Source organism: Carlito syrichta, unplaced genomic scaffold (genome assembly GCF_000164805.1).
Source record: "Carlito syrichta isolate Samal-C Ts95f unplaced genomic scaffold, Tarsius_syrichta-2.0.1 Scaffold308154, whole genome shotgun sequence".
Lineage (NCBI taxonomy): Eukaryota > Metazoa > Chordata > Mammalia > Primates > Tarsiidae > Carlito > Carlito syrichta.
The window spans coordinates 57,033-74,013 of record NW_007252250.1 but is presented as its reverse complement, the minus strand read 5'-3'; the positions used below and the strand labels follow the sequence as shown (position 1 = coordinate 74,013).

General features: G+C 54.5%; 1 protein-coding gene across 2 annotated transcripts in view; it reads left to right on the top strand.

The window, feature by feature from the left end:
• The window catches only part of RDH13 (retinol dehydrogenase 13), a 12,450-nt gene extending 60 nt beyond the window's left edge, over nt 1–12,390 (top strand). Inside the window, exons 2-7 of one of the 2 annotated variants that reach the window (XM_008065082.2) lie at nt 2,636–2,785; nt 6,476–6,631; nt 7,939–8,043; nt 9,491–9,703; nt 10,412–10,513; nt 12,058–12,390. In XM_008065082.2, the coding sequence (XP_008063273.1) occupies nt 2,636–2,785; nt 6,476–6,631; nt 7,939–8,043; nt 9,491–9,703; nt 10,412–10,513; nt 12,058–12,302 (971 nt within the window). In that variant the 3' untranslated portion in view covers nt 12,303–12,390. Of the gene's footprint in view, nt 1–2,635; nt 2,786–6,472; nt 6,632–7,938; nt 8,044–9,490; nt 9,704–10,411; nt 10,514–12,057 lie in introns of those variants that run through there. The other variant, XM_021716083.1, reaches the window with a different exon arrangement.
• Nucleotides 12,391–16,981: the final 4,591 nt, after the last annotated feature.

Genomic DNA, 16,981 nt, shown 5'->3' with positions numbered 1-16,981 from the left:
TGGCGGGAGGGGCGGCGGGAGGACCCAGGAGAGACAGCCCCCTTCTCGCCCACCCGAGCTTCCCCCTTCCGCCCTAGCTTCCCCCTCCCTCCAGCTCCCCCGACCAGTCGCGACCTCCCAGACTGAGCAAACCCAGGCGGAGGCCACCGGGCCGGTCACCGGCCCAAGGTCACCCGGGGAGGGGGCGGGGCTGGGTCTTGCAAACGTTCAGGCTGGAGTGTGGCAGCAAGGTCACGGCCCACCGCAGCCGCCATCTCCTGGGCTCAGGCGATCCTCCTGCCTCAGCGTCCCGAGTGGCTTGGGTCCAGCTAATCCTTGATTTTTTGTGGAGATGAGATTTCCTATGTTGCCCAGGCTGGTCTTGAACCCCTGACCTTAAGCAGTCCTCCTGCCTCAGCCTCCTGAATAGCTGGGACTCCAGGTTTGTGCCACCACGCGCCCAGCTAATCCTTAGTTTTTCGTGGAGATGAGATTTTGCTATGTGGCCCAGGCTGGTCTTGAACCCCTGGCCTTAAGCAATCCTCCTGCATCGGTTTCGACCTCCCAGTGTGCTGGAATTACAAGGATGACCTACTGACCAAGAAGATTTTTGAGATTTAAAATTTTGACCTGTTAAGTGCACTTCCCACTTGAAAAGAAATAAAAATTAAAAATGGTGGTAATGTATACCTCACCGGGCATGGTGGTTCATGCTTGTAGTCCCAGCACTTTGGGAAGCAGAAGCAAGAGGATTGCCTGAGCCCAGAGATTGGAGACCAGCCTGGGCAACTTGGCAAGACCTTGTCTCTGCAGTAAACCAAAAATTAGCCGGGCGTCGTGGCACGTGCCTATAATTCCAGCTACTTGGAAGACTGGGGCGGAAGGATCATCTGAGTCCAGTAGGTTGAGGCTGTGGTGGCTGTGAGTGAGCCTCTGCCTTCCAGCTTGGGCGACAGGGTGAGACTTCCACTCAAAAGCAAACGAACAAAACGCAAAAAACCAGCCTCTCGTGGCTGGTGGCCACGGAACTGTGCAGTGCCCTTCTCGCGTGGATTTGGTGCTGTTCCCACTGGGCGGACATTAGCTTGTCTCCAGTGTCAGCCTCTGGCATGTGTGAGTGGTCGGCAGGGTGACAGCCCCTGGCAGTGTCCCTTCCTGATCCTCGAAACCCATGACCGCATGACTTCACACGTCAGAGGGGACTTTGCTGATGTGAAGGGTCTCGAGGTGGGGAGCTTGTCTTGGGCCATCTGAGGGACCCACGAGATTGCATGGGATCCTGGTCAGGGGCAGGTCAGGGGTCAGAGTTGGAGAAGGGTTAGGAGAGGGAGCCAAGGTGGGTGTGACGGACTTTGAGGATGGAGGAGGGACGAGGGACGAGGGCTGAGGGACGCTGGCGGCCTCTGGGAGCTAGAAAAGGTGCCAAATGCGTTCCCCCAGAGCCTCCAGGAAGAACTGGTTCTGCTCCCGCCTTGATTTTATCCTGGGGAGACCAGTCTGGGACTTCTGACCTGCAGGGCTGAATGATGCATTCATTCCCATTTTGTTTTGTTTGTTTTGGTTGGGGTCTCAGTCTGTTGCCCAGGCTGGAGTGCTGTGGCACGATCATGGCTCACCACAGCCTTGATTGACCTCCTGGGCTCAGGCAATCCTCCCTCTTCAGCTTCCTGAGTAGCTGGGACTATAGGTGCATGCCACCACGCCTGACTCACTTTTTCATTTTTTGTAGAGACGAGGTCTGATTATGTTGCCCAGGCCAGTCTCAAACTCCTGGGCTCGGGCAATCCTCCTGCCTCGGCCTCCCAAAGTACTGGGATTACAGGTGTGAGCCACCAATCCTGGCCTTTTTTTCTTTTTCTTTTTTGAGTTGAAGTCTCACTCTGTTGCCCAGGCTGGAGTGCACTGGCACACTTATAGCCACCGCAGCCTTGACCTGCTGGGCTCAGGTGATCCTTCCACCTCAGCCAGAACTACAGGCACGCACCACCACGCCTGGCTAATATTTTGATTTATTGTAGAGATGAGTTCTCACCAAGTTGCCCAGGCTGGTCTTGAACCCCCGAGGCTCAGACAATACTCTCATCTCGGCCTCCCAAAGTGCTGGGATTATAGGCATGAGCTCCTGGCCTTTCTTTTTTTTTTTGAGTTGGGGTCTCTCTCTGTCACCCAGGCTGGAGTGCAGTGGCATGAACATGGCTTATCACAGCCTTGACCTCCTGGGCTTAGGTGATCCTTCTGCCTCAGCCTCCTGAGTAGCTGGAACTACAGGTGCGTGCCACCACACCCCGCTAATTTTTTGATTTCTTGTAGAGACCAGGTCCCACTACGTTGCCCAGGCTGGTCTCTAACTCCTGGGCTCAAATGATCCTCACTATTCTCAACTTCCCAAGTGCTGGGATTACAGGCGTGAGCTACGGACCTGGTGCATATAGTTTTAAGTCACTGAGTTTGGTATTTGGCTATAGGAATCTCCCACAGTGGGTCTTTATAAATATTGATTTCCACCTCACGAAGGCTTTCCACACTCCTCCTGGGTGGAGCCTTTCATGGGGAACATGACAGCCACCCCACGGTGTGTCATGCTTTTGTTCCCGTCACTCCATTGAGCTCAGAGGGGTCATTCAGTCGGGTGCACGGGTTGATAGTAGACAGACAGACAAGACTGTTGTGTTGTTTCTTGTCCTCAGGGACTATGTCACCAGCGGGGCCTGCCCCAGCAAGGCCACCATCCCCGGAAAGACGGTCATTGTGACGGGTGCCAACACGGGCATCGGGAAACAGACAGCCATGGAACTGGCCAGGAGAGGTAAAACCTGCCTGCTTTGGGTCTCAAAGAGATACTTGGGCTCCCATGTTCATGGCAGCATCGCTCACAATAGCACAAAAGGGGAAGCCACCCAGTGCCTACTCACAGGTGATGGGTAAATAGAACATGACCTTTCCATATGGTAGAATATTACTCAGCCTTGAAAAAGAGGGCAATTCTGACATATGCCGCAGCTTGGATGACCCTTGAGGACATGATGCCAAGTGAAATCAGCCCATCACAGAAGGACGAATCCTTCAGCATTCCACTTAGATGAGGTGCTCAGAGGAGTCGGATTCTCAGAGACGGAGAGTAGGGTGGTGCTTGCCAGGGACTGGGAGTTGTTTAATGGCACGGAATTTTAGTTTGGGAAGATGAAAAAGGTTTGGAGATGGGTGTTGGCGATGGTTGCACAACATTATGAATGTATTTAATGAACCAGTCATTTAAAAATAGTTAAGATTGGCTGGGCTTGGTGGCTCAGCCTGTAATCCCAGAACTTTGTGAGGCTGAGGTGAGTGGATTGCCTGAGCCCGCGGGTTCGAGACCCGCCTGGGCAGCGAGACCTCATCTCTACAATAAATCAAAAAATCAGCCGGGCATGGTAGCGCATGCCTGTAATTCCGGCTACTCGGAAGGCTGAGGCGGAAGAATCGCCAGAGCCCAGCAGGCGAGGTTGCAGTGGCCGGGAGCGGCCATTGCACTCCAGTCTAGGCAACAGAGTGAGACTCCAACTCAAAAAATAAAAATAAAAAAATAAAAAATTAGCTGGGTATGATAGCGCACATCTGTAGTTCCAGCTGCTTGGAAGGCTGAGGCAGAAGGATCGCCGGAGCCCAGCAGGTCAACACTGGAGTGGCCATGAGCGTGCCATTGCATTTCAGCCTGGGCAACTGAATGAGACTCCAACTCAAAAAAATAAAGTAAGATTGACCGGGCGGGCATGGTGGCTCAAGCCTGTAATCCCAGCACTTTGGGAGGCGGAGGTGAGTGTATTGCCTGAGCCTGGGGGTTCGAGACCTGCTTGGGCAACTTGGCGAGACCTCATCTCTACAATAAATCAAAAAATTAGCTGGGCGTGGTAGCGCGCACGTATAATTCCAGCTACTTGGAAGGCGGAGGTGGAAGGATTGCCGGAGCCCAGCAGGTCGAGGCTGCGGTGACTGGGAGCGGCCACTGCCCTCCAGTCTGGGCGACAGAGTGAGACTCCAACTCAAAAACAAGAACAACAACAAAATAGTTGGCTGGGTGCAGTGGCTCACATCTATAATCCCAGCACTTTGGGAGGCTGTGGTGAGAGAATTACCTGAGCCCACGGGTTCGAGATCAGCCTGGGCAACTTGATGAAATGTCATCTCTACAGTAAGTCAAAAAATTAGCCAGGCGTGCTGGCAAGTGCCTGTAGTTCCAGCTACTTGGAAGACTGAGGAAGAAGGATCACCTGAGCCCAGCAGTTGGGGCTGTGATGGCTGGGAGCGTGCCACTGTACTCCAGCCTGGGTGACAGAGTGAGACTCCGACTCAAAAAAAAAAAAAAAAAAGTTAAGATGAGGCTGGGTATGGTGACTCTTGCCTGTAATTCCAACACTTTGGGAGGCCGAGGCTGGAGGATTGCTTGAGCCCAGGAGTTCGAGACCAGCCTGGGCAACATAGCAAGACCTCGCCTCTATAAAAAGATTTAAACATTAGGCATGTGAAGTTGGGGTGGCCAGGGGAGTAGGCCCCGATGGACCCAGCCCGCGCTGCCTTGTCCACCCCAAGGTTAGAGCAGTGGTAGGATTGCAGTGGGCAGACGCACCCTCTGCTGATGAGGCCCGGCTGCCGCTGAACCAGCAGACCCGGAGTCTGCTGAGCTCTGATGTGCATGCGGTGAAGGTGGAGGCTGTGAGATGGGAGTGTCAGCCAAGGGCGGGAGGAACCGCACAGATCTGCAAGGCTGGCCTCGCTGCTGCCTGCCCTTTGCTCTTTCCTTGTTTCCTGTTCTCAGATTTTTGTTTTTGAGTCAGGGTCTCACTCAGTCACCCAGGCTGGAGTGCAGTGGCATGATCACGGCTTACCGCAGTCTTGATCTCCTGGGGTCAGCCAATCCTCCTGCTGCAGCCTTCCGAGTTGCTGGGACTACAGGCATGCACCACCATGCCTGGCTAATATTTTAAAAATATTTTTGTAGAGAAGGGGTCTTACTGTGTTACCCAGGCTGGTCTTGAACTTCTAGGCTCAAGCAGTCCTTCCACCTTGTCCTCCCAAAATGCTGGCATTACAGGTGGTAGCCACCGATGCCTGGCCTTCAGTTTTCTAATTAAAACACTTATTTATGGTCAGGCTCAGTGGCTCAGCCTGTAATCTTAGCACTTTGGGAGGCTGAGGTGAGTGGATTGCCTAAGTCTGCAGGTTCGAGACCAGCCTGGGCAACTTGGCGAGACCTCATCTCTACAATAAATCAAAAATTAGCCGGGTGTGCTAGTGCACGCCTGTAGTTCCAGCTACTTGGAAGGCTGAGGTGGAAGGATCTCCAGAGCCCAGCAGGTTGAGGCTGCGGTGGCCATGAGCATGCCACTGCAGTTCATCCTGGGCATTGGAGTTAAACTCCAACTCAAAAAACAAAAACAAAACATTTATGAAAACACACAACAAACATTTATTTATATATTTTTCAGAGAGGGCATTGCTCCGTCACCCAGGCTGGAGTGCAGTAATGTGGGGTCATAACTCACCGCAGCCTCAACCTCCTGGGCTCAAACAATTCACCTGCCTCAGCCTCCCAAGTAGCTGAGACTAAAGGATGTGCCACCACGCCTCGCATAATGTTTTTGAGGTTCATCCACATTGTTGTGTGGATCAGTGCTTCACTCCTTTTTGTGGCTAATACTCCACTGTTTGAATAGACCACAGACCACATTTTTTTTGAGTCGGAGTCTCCCTCCGTCACCCAGCCTAGAGTCCAGTGGCACAATCAGGTCTCACTGTAGCCTTGACCTGCTGGGCTCAGGCGATCCTTCTGCCTCAGCCTTCCAAGTAACTGGAAATATAGGCACGCATCACGCATCAATGCCCGGCAAACTTTTTGGTTTATTGTAGAGATGAAGTCTCACCAGGTTGCCCAGGCTGGTCTCCAGCCCCTGGGCTCAGGCCATCCTCTTGCCTTGGCTTCCCAAAGTGCTGAGATGACAGGCATGAGCCACCATGCCTGGCTGTTTCTTTATATATATATATTTTAAGTTTTTTGGTTTTATTTTTTGAGTCAGGTCTCACTCTTGCCCAGGCTGGAGCGCAGTAGCACGATCACAGCTTACTGTAGCCTCAACCTTCTGGGCTCAGGTGATCCTCCCTCCTCAGCCTCCCAAGTAGCTGGGACGACAGGTGCATGCCATCCTGCCTGGTTAATTGTCTGATTTTATTTATTTATTTATTTATTTATTTATTTTTTGTGGAGACAAGTTCTTGGTATGTTGCCCAGGCTGACCTTGAACTCTCGGCTCAAGCAATCCTGCCTTGACCTCCCAAAGTGCTGAGGTTATAGGTGTGAGCCACCACATCTGGCCTGGTTGTCTCTACCTTTTGGCCCTTGTGAATAATGCTGCAGTGAACATGGTGTGCACATTTTTGGGTGGATGTATGTTTTCATTTCTCTTGGTTTGACATCTGGGAGTGGATTATTTATTTCAAATGTTTTCCTCTCCCGGGCCTCCAGGAGGCCGCATCATCCTGGCCTGCCGAGACATGGAGAAGTGTGAGGCAGCGGCCAAGGACATTCGCCGGGAAACCCTCAACCACCACGTCCATGCTAGGCACCTGGACCTGGCTTCCCTCAAGTCTGTCCGGGAGTTTGCCTCGAAGATCATTGAAGGCAGGTGGAGGCACTGTTGTAGGTGGAAGTCCGGGTGGCGGCCCCCAGGGCGGGTCTGGGGAATGAAGGAACCCAGGGAATTTTAACACAGGGGCTGGCAGACTGTGGCTGGGGCTGTGGGGCTGAATCCAGCCCCTGCCTTTTTTTTTTTTTTTTTTTTTTTTTCAAGTGAGACTTTATAGTTTTACTTTTTTGGCTTACGCTTTCACGTTTTATTTATTTATTATTTTTGAGTCGGGGTCTCACTCTGTCGCCTAGGCTGGAGTGCAGTGAACATGATCATGGCTCACTGCAGCCTCAACCTCCTGGGCTCGAGCAATCCTTCCACCTCAACCTCCTCAGTAGCTGGGTGCTGTAGCTCACACCTGTACTTCCAGGACTTTGGGAAGCCGAAGTGGGAGGATGACTTGAGCCCAGTTCAAGACCAGCCTGGGCAACACAGCAAGATGTTATCTCTACAGAAATAAAAAATTTTAAAAAATTAACCAGGCATGGTGGCGCACACCTGTAGTCCCAGCTACCCCAAAGGCTGAGGCGGGAGGATCACCTGAACCCAGGAGGTGGAGGCTGCAGTGAGCTACGATCGTGTCACTGCACTCCAGCCTGAGCCACAGAATTGAAACCCTGTCTCAAAGCAAAAACAGAAATAAAAACTAAAACAAAACACCAAAAATGCATTCTTAGAGCTCAGGTGGCCTTAGGTCTGCAGTCAAGGTGCCTGCATGACCGGCGCCCCCTCTGAGGTGGGTGGTGGTGGGGTGCCTTTCCTGCTTCTCCAGCTTCAGGCGGCCCCCCCATGTTTATCTTGGAGAGGGGTCTCTTCAGGCCCCACCTCGGTCACCCCCTGGCCTTTGCCCTGCCTGTCTCCATCTGAATCTTTGCCTTCCCTTCTCGTGAGGAGACTCACCGGTGGGTCAGGGCCCCAGCGCCCTCGGCCTAACTGGCTCCTTCTGCGCGGACCCTGTTTCCAGCGGGGGCTGCTCTCGGGGACTCCAGAGAGCAGGAGAGCGTGGGCGTGGCCTCGGTTGGGGGCGTGGCCTCGGTTGGGCGGGGCCTGGGGCTTGGGCAGGCCTGGGATACCAGTGGGACTTTGGGCAGGGGCGGACCCTCGGTTGGGTGGGGCGGGGCCCTTTTCAGGGGTGTGGCCTTAGGCAGAGGCGGGGCCTGGACAGGTTTAGATGCTGGCTTGTGCAGGGGAGGGGAATGAACTGGGCCTCGGCAGGGATGGGGTCTGGGCGGGCGGGTGGGTCCCGGACGGGGCGGGGCCGTCCGCACTCTGAAGCCTCCACCCCTCCCCTGTCTCCCAGAGGAGGAGCGCCTGGACGTGCTGGTCAACAACGCGGCGGTGATGCGCTGCCCCCACTGGACCACGGAGGACGGCTTCGAGATGCAGTTTGGCGTTAACTACTTGGGTGAGGCCGGGGCCCGGTGACAGTGGGTTCCGCAGGCGGTGTCATCGCCCGCGGAGGGGCCCTGCTCTGCTCTGCCAGGCGCCCGGGCGGCTGCTCCGTCCTCGCGTGGACACTGCTCAGTTGTCCCGACGCTCCACAGCCCCTGGCTCTCGGTCCCTTTGTCAGAAAACACTGCGATGTTTGCTCCATTAGTCTCTTCTCAGCCTCCACCTGTCTTTAGCCTCCATCTGTCCTCAGCCTTTCTTTAAAAATTATTTTTTCTATTGTAATTTTTTATTTTTAGAGACTTTTTTTGTTTTTGAGTTGGAGTCTCACTCTGTCACCCAGACTGGAGTGCAGTGGCTGCTCCCGGCCACTGCAGCCTCGACCTGCTGGGTGGGCTCTGGAGATCCTTCCTCCTCAACCTTCCAAGTAGCTGGAACTACAGGTGCGCGCTACCATGCCCGGCTAATTTTTGACTTATTGTAGAGATGAGGTCTCGCCAAGTTGCCCAGGCGGGTCTCGAACCCCCAGGTTCAGGCAATCCATTCACCTCAGCCTCCCAAAGCACTGGGATTACAGGCTGAGCCACCGAGTAGAGACTTTTAAAAAGAAATAATTGGAGGGTTTCGCTCTGTCATCCAGGCTGGAGTGCAGTGGCGTGGTTAGGTCTCACTGCAGCCTCGACCTCCTGGGCTCAGGTGATCCTCCCTCCTCAGCCTCCTGAGTAGCTGGGACTATAGGTATGTGCCACCGCACTGGGCTAATTTTTTGATTTTTTTGTAGAGACGAGGTCTTGCTGTCTTGCCCAGACTGGTCTCAAACTCTGGGGCTCAAACAATTCTCCCACCTCAGCCTCCCAAAGTGCTAGGGTTACAGACATGAGCCACTGTGCCCAACCTTTAAAAAAATTTTTTTTGGTCTTTTTAGAGACAATGTCTCATTCTGTCACCCACCATCACAGCTCAGTGCAGCCTCGACCTCCTGAGCTCAGGCAATCCTCCTGCCTCAGCCTCCCAGGTAGCCTGGACTATAGGTGCGCACCACCATGCCTGGCTAATAATTCTTCTTTGAATTTCTGTAGAGATGAGGTCTCGCAATGTTGCCCAGGCTGGGAGTCCCTGTTCTCGAGGGACCTGTTGAAGGGGTAACAGACTCTATCTCTAAAAAGAAAAAAAAAAATTAGCCAGGCATAGTGGTGCATGCCTGTAGTCCCTGCTTGCTCGGGAGGCTGAGGCAGGAGGATCGCTGAGCCCAGGAGGTCAAGGCTGCAGTGAGCCATGAGTGTGCCACTGCACTCCAGCCTGGGTGACAGAGTGAGACACCCCCAAGGTCAGAAAAAAAAATTAAAGACAATAGCAAATGTTGGTGAAGACATAGAGAAGCAGCAGCCTTCATGCAACTGGTGGGAACGTGAAATAGAATGGAACCGCCTTTCTGAAAGACAGGAGTTTCCTTTCCTGTCCAGGTCACTTTCTCCTGACCAACCTGCTGCTGGACAAGCTGAAAGCCTCGGCCCCCTCGCGGGTCATCAACCTCTCGTCCTTGGCCCATGTCGCCGGGCACATGGACTTTGATGATCTGAACTGGCAGACGAGGACGTACAACACCAAAGCGGCTTACTGTCAGAGCAAGCTGGCCGTGGTCCTCTTCACCAAGGAGCTGAGCCGGCGGCTACAAGGTGTGGGCGTGGCCTCCATCTTCCTCCACTAGGCCTGGCAGCCGACCTTCTGTGACCCTGGGCCGAAGGGAGGCCCTGGTGTGGCTCCTGGACAGAGTCACAGGAGCAGGGCATGCGGGCCACCCTGCTTTCCTTCCTCTGACTGTCCTTTATTCCTAGGCAGTGTACCCCATGGGGTTTCGCTCCCTGAGGATGTTGGACGGGCTGCTGAGCCATTGGTGATCTGGGTGGAGGGGGAGATAGAGGAGGGGGTGGGGGAGGAGGAAGACGAGAAAAAGGAGGAGGAAGAGGAGGGGGGGAGCAGGGGAGGAGGAGAGAGAGGAGGAGGGGAGGGGGAACAGGGAGGAGGAAGAGGAGGAAAAGGGGTGATTTGGGCCCCTGAGGGCATTTGTGAGCATACAGGGACACAGTGCTCACAGACGGGCAGGGGAGGTGGCCTGTGTAGTGGCAGGGCCCAGCCCGCTCAGCACCCATGGCAGGACGGCCCTCCCTGCCCAGCCCTGACTCTGGCTCTGAGGTGGAGGCTGGTGATCTGGGAGAGCCAGGCCCTGGGAAATCTCTGTGGGCACACAAGCAGGGCTGCCCTGAGGACACCACTTGACGGGGCAGGTGGGCATGGGGCCTCATGTGTGGGAGGCAGCCTCATGGGGAGGCCTGGGCCTTGGGGAAGGCTGACCCGGCTGCCCTCTGCCATGTGTTCCTCCCCAGGCTCTGGCGTGACCGCCAATGCCCTGCACCCCGGCGTGGCCAGGACGGAGCTGGGCAGACACACAGGCATGCATAGCTCCACCTTCTCCAACTTCACGCTCGGTGAGTCCCCTCCTGCCTGGTCCCATGGAGCCCTTGACCCCTGTTCTCGGCCCAGGGCCCGGGGCGCCCCTTCATACTGTCCCTGGGGCTTGGCTCTTGTCCATCCCCTGTGACCCTTCTCAAACAGCGCCAGGTAGCCAGCCAGATTCCCCTTGGCCGATAAGGAAACCGTCCCTCTCCTCTTTTTTTGAGGGTCTCTGGCACAATCATTGCTCACTCTTGGACTCCGGTGACCCTTCCTCCTCAGCTTCCCGGGTAGCTGGGACTACAGGGGTGTACCACCACACCTGGCTAATTTAAAAAATTTTTTTTGTAGAGATGAGGTCTTGCTACATTGCCCAGGCTGATCTCAAACTCCTGGGCACAAGCGATCCTCCTGCCTGGGCCTCCCAAAGTGGTGAGATTATAGGTGTGAGTCACTGGGCCTGGCCTAGGATGCCTTGTGTCTGAGGAGGAGGCCAGGGAACTGACTCCTGGAGTCAGGCTGTGCTTGGTAACTCAGGCTTCACTCCAAAGTAGCTGTGCCCCCTGGGAAATGCTTTCACCTCTCTGAGCCTCTGTTTCCTCGTTGGCAAACTGAAGGCCATAATAGGACTCACCTCGCAGCCATTGGGAAGATTAGATGAGATCTTCTTTAAGAGGTCAGCACGGTGCTTGTCCCAGCGTGTAGGCTGAATAAATAATTAGGGCTGCGTCTGTAGGTCTGGTTACTCGGAAGGCTGAGGAGGAAGGATCACTGGAGCCCAGCAGGTCAACGCTGGGGTGGCCGTGAGCGTGCGTGCCCCTGCACTCCAGCCTGGGTGAAGGAGTGAGATTCTAACTCAAAAAAAAAAAATAATAATAATAATTAGGGCTTTGCTTTTTCCCCCAGAGAGGGTCTCACTCTGTTGTCTGGGCTGGAGCACATTGATGTAATCATAGCTCATTGCAGCCAGGACCTCCTGGGCTCAAGTGATCCTTCTGCTTCACCCTCCCGAGTAGCTGGGACCACAGGCACATGCCACCACACCCAGCTAATTTTAAAATTTTTTAAGATTTGGGTTCTTGCTATGTTGTCCAGGTTGGTCTTGAACTCCTGGCCTCAAGCAGCCCTCCTGCCTCGGCCTCCCAAAGTGCTGGGATTATAGGCATGAGCCAAACACCTGGCCTTAATTAGAGCTCTCTAAGTAGTGTTTATAACCCTGGAAAACATGGAGTGGGCTGGATGTGAGAGATCTTAAGCTGAGGCTGCTGCCAGATGCATTCAATAAGTAAAAAGTATTTCAAGAAAAGACGGGTAGGGTGAGGACTGGAGGCTGGCCAAGGGGAGGAAGAGGTTCCATTTTCCTGGGAAAAACCCGAAGGCTTCCTGGGGGAGGCAGCTTTTGGGCTGATCCCTGTGTCTGGAGGTATTTGCCTGGGTGGGGGAAGGGAACTCCAGGTGGAGGGAACCACAGGACCAAGGGCTGGAGGTGGGCTCTGTGGGCTCCAGGCAGCTTCTGGCCTTAGTAGACCCTGAGTTGGGGGGGGGTCCTCCTCTCTGAGTGTGTGTGGGCTGATTGCAGGGCCCATCTTCTGGCTGCTGGTCAAGAGCCCTCAACTGGCGGCCCAGCCCAGCACGTACCTGGCTGTGGCAGAGGAGCTGAGGGGCATTTCCGGAAAGTACTTCGATGGACTCAGAGAGAAGGCTCCAGCCCCAGAGGCCGAGGACGAGGAGGTCGCTCGGAGGCTCTGGGCTGAAAGTGCCCGCCTGGTGGGCTTGGAGACATCCCGTGGGTCCTCTGCGGGGGAACAGTCCCTCTCCAGGTGACCTCTGGAGCACGCTGGAAAGCCTCATGGACCGGGGGCGGTGGTTCATGCCCGTCAGCCCAGCATTTTGAGAGGCGGAGGCGAGAGGATTGCCTGAGCCCAGGGGTTTGAGACCAGCCTGGGCAACTTGGTAAGACCTCATCTCTACAATAAATTGAAAAATTAGCCGGGCAGGGTCACACGTGCCTGTGGTTCCAGCTATTCAGAAGGCTGAGGTGGAAGGATCGCCAGAGCCCAGCAGGTCGAGGCTGCAGTGGCCGTGGGCGTGCCTCTGCATTCCAGCCTGCATGACAGAGTGGGACTCCAACTCAAAACAAAAGAGAAAACCTCCTGGGAGGCCCAGTCTCGGACCTGTGGCTGCTGGCTGCCTGGCCCGTAGCGCCCTCTGGAGGCAGTGCTGGCACCGCCTGCTGCTGGCACCAGGAGTGCACAGACCAGGGCAGGCTGGGCCATGCGTCTGCTGCCGGCTGTGATGGGCTGTCACGTCCTCGCCCAGGAGCCTGAGCCAGTAACGCCGAGGCAGGAGGTGCTCCTGTCATGGAGCCCTCGGTGACCGTGGGGACCCCATGGCCTTCTGGGAAGACCTGGGCCGGTGTCTGACCTGCAGTGGGATCTTGTGCTGGCCCCAGCTCCTCTCTGAGCCTGTTTCTCCAGCTACATGGAACGACCTACCTCCACTCGGGGCGGCGTGGTCAGCGGTCAGTTGCCCGGCCGGGGAGTGGTGGCTGTGTGGTCCTGTGGGCCAGGACCTGGTGAGAGGACAGGAGGACCAGGCCTCGTTATCCGAGGTCACCCAGGGTGGCGTTTGGGGAAACCACCCCCACCCTCCCCCAACAGTGGGTCCTGAGGCCCTGGGACAGCCCGGGCCCAAGGCCTTCCCTCAGTTCCTGTGATCGTTGAAACCGCAGACGCTGACACTCGCTCGTTGATAAAAATAAAATGAAAACACCAAAAAAAAAAAAAATCCAGCCGAGTCATAGGCTTTGCTGCTTCCTGTGTGTGTGTGGGGGGGGGATGCCAGTGACCTAGACAACGGCGACTCGTGGGCTTATTCCTCTGAGGAAACCCAGATACCAATTGACTTATGTGTATATGCACAGACCACACCTATAATGTCTGTTTGTTTGTTTACTTATTTATTTTTTGAGTCGGAGCCTCACTCTGTCGCCCAGGCTGGAGTGCAGGGGCACACTCACGGCCACCACAGCCTTGAGCTCCTGAGCTCAGACGGTTCTTCTGCCTCAGCTTCCCAAGTAGCTGGAACTACAGGCGTGTGCCACCACATCTGGCTAACTTGCTGATTTATTGTAGAGACGAGGTCTCACCAAGTTGCCTGGGCTGGCCTCGAACCCATGGGCTCAGCCAATCCTCTCGCCTTGGTCTCCCAAAGTGCTGGGATGACAGGCATGAGCCACCGCACCCAGCTTATTTAGTTAGTACCACACCTGTCATCTACATTCATAATAATTTATTTATTTGAGTCTGGAGTCTCACTCTGCTGCCCAGGTTGGAGTGCAGTGGCATGGTCACAGATGCCCCAGCTGGTGAGTCCTCACGAGGCCTGATGCCCCAAGCCTCTCATTAGGAGTCTGAATAAGGCCAGGTGCAGTGGCTCATGCCTATAATCCTAGCACTTCGAGAAGCTGAGGTGAGAGGTTTGCCTGAGCCCATGGGTTCGAGACCAGTCAGGGCTACTTGGCAGACCTTGTCTCTACAATAAGTCAAAAAGTTAGGGAGGCTGAGGTGAGTGGATTGCCTGAGCCTGCGGGCTCGAGACCCGCCTGGGCAAGTTGGCGAGACCTCATCTCTACAATAAATCAAAAAAAAATTAGCCGGGCATGGTAGCGCGCGCCTGTAGTTCCAGCTACTTGGAAGGCTGAGGCAGAAGGATCGCCGGAGCCCAGCAGGTCGAGGCTATGGTGGCTGGGAGCATGCCACTGCACTCCAGTCTGGGTGACAGAGTGAGATTCCTATTAAAAAAAATAAAGAAGTATGAATAAGAGAAAAGACACTGGAAAGTTTAGGCCATAAAGAACTCACCTCACAGCCCTTGGGAGGATTAGATGAGACCTTCCTTAGGAGATCAGCCCGCTGCCTGTTCCAGTGTGTAGGCTGAATAATCATTAGGACTTTGTTTTTGTCCCCCAGAGAGGATCTTGCTCTATTGCTCAGGCTGGAGTGCAGTGATGTAATCTTAGCTCACTATAATCTCAACCTCCTGGGCTCAAGTGATCCTGCTTCAGCTTCCCAAGTAGTTAGAACAGCAGGTGCATGCCACTATGCCCAGTTAATTTAAGTTTTCTATAGACTTGAGGGTCTTGCTAGGTGGTCCAGGCTGGCCTTAAACGCTTGAGCCCAGGAGATCAAGGCTGTAGCGAGCTATGATTACATCACTGCACTCCAGCCTGGGCAATAGAGCGAGACCCTCTCTGGGGAAAAAAAACACAAAGCCCTAATGATTATTCAGTCAACACTCTGGGACAGGTGCCGTGCTGACCTCCTAGGGAGGTCTCATCTATTCCTCCCAACGGCTGTGAGGTGGGTCCTATGATGGCCTAAACCTACCGCTATCTTTTCTCTCACTGACTCCTAACGAGAGGCTTGGGGCATCACGCCCTGTGAAGACTCACCAGACCACTGACACCCCTGAGTACAATGCTCCCTCCCCAGGAGTGAGTCCAGTGACGTCTTCCGTGGCATGTGTGACCTGAGGTCATGCAGCCATGAGGGCCACCTCCTCGCTCTTCTCATGGAAGAGAAGCGATGCTATTCTTCCTAATGTCTCTGCCTGCTTTTCATGGTGGCTCACGCCTGTCATCCCAGCAGGGAGACCGAGGCGGAAGGGTCACTTGAGGCCAGGAGTTCAAGACCAGCCTGGGAAACATAGTGAGACTCTACAAAACAGCAGCAATCATCTGGGTGTGGCAGTGTGCACCTGTAGTCCTAGCTACTTGGGAGGCTGAGGCTGGAGGGTCACCTGAGCCCAGGAGGTCGAGGCTGTGGTAAGCCGTGATCGTGCCACTGCACTCCAGCCAGGGCCACAGGGTGAGATTCTGACTCTATTGATTATGAACCCGAGAGCCCGTCAGTGCCTTGTAGAATGCGAGGCAGTGTTCACAGCGTCCACCCACTGGATGTCAGGAACACCCCTATTTCTGGCATCGGGGTGACTGACTTCCCTCTTGCATTTGATTATTTTTATTTTATTTTTTGTGTTGAAGTCTCACTCTGTCGCCCAGACTGGAGTGCAGTGGCCGCTCCCGGCCACCGCAGCCTCGACCTGCTGGGCTCCGGCGATCCTTCCGCCTCAGCCTTCCAAGTAGCTGGAACTACAGGTGCACGCTACCTCCCCCAGCTGATTTTTGATTTTTTGTAGAGATGAGGTCTCACCAAGTTGCCCAGGTGGGTCTCGAATCCGCGGGCTCAGGCAATCCATTCACCTCACCTCAACCTCCCAAAGGTGCGGGATTACAGGCTGAGCCACCGTGCCTGGCTACTTTCTTAAAGATACATAAAAATAATCAAATGCAGCCGGGCCATTCTGGACATTCTGAGACCATTCTGGACAACTTGGTGAGACCTCATCTCTACAATAAATAAAAATGAGCCGGGCGTGGTAGCGCGTGCCTGTAGTTCCGGCGACTTGGAAGGCTGAGGCGGGAGGATCGCCGGAGCCCAGCAGGTCGAGGCTGCGGTGGCCGGGAGCGGCCACTGCACTCCAGTCTGGGCGACAGAGTGAGACTCCAACTCAAAAAAAAAAAAAAAAAGAAAGAAAGTAACCACTATGGGGGTGGGGGGTGGCACATAATATCACTAAGGGTACCTGATTCTTTTTTTTGCGTCAGAGTCTCACTCTCGCCCAGGCTGGAGGGCAGGGGCACGCTCCTGGCCACTGCAGGCTCGACCTGCTGGATTCAGGCTATCCTTCCACCTCAGCCTTCCAAGCAGCTGGAACTACAGGCATGTGCCACCACACCTGGCTAATTTTAAAAAACTTATTGTAGAGATGAGATCTCGCCAAATTGTCCAGAATGGTCTCAAACTCCTGGGCTCAGGCAGTTCTCTCGCCTCTGCCTCCCAAAGTGCTGGGATTACAGGCGTGAGCCACTGTGCCCAGTTAAGGGTACCTGGTCCTAAACCAGGGGAAGTGAGGGACAGTGGGAGGCCCAAACTTCACCATCACATAGACCACTTATGTACCTAAACCTGACTTGTACCTCACATCTTTACAATAAAATAATAGGAAAAAAACACATGAAAGTAGCCACTGTGTCATTTTAAACATTTTAAAGATTTATTTTGAGTCGAGGTCTCACTCTGTCACCCAGGTTGGAGTGCAGAGGCACGCTGCTCACAGCCACTGCAGCCTCGACCTGGGTTTAGGCGATCCTTCCACCTTAGCTGGACCTACACAAGTTACCACACCCGGCTTATTTTTCTTGATTTATTGTAGAGACGAGGTCTTGCCATGTTGCTCAGGCTGGTCTCGAACCCTTGAGCTCAGGCAATCCTCTCGCCTCTGCCTCCCAAAGTGGTGGGATTTTAGGTATAGGCCACTGCACCTGGCCAACATTTAAAAAATTTATATTAGCCGGGCTCGGTGGCTCAGCCTGTAATCCCGCGCCTTTGGGAGGCTGAGGTGAGTGGATTGCCTGAGCCCGCGGGTTCGAGACCCGCCTG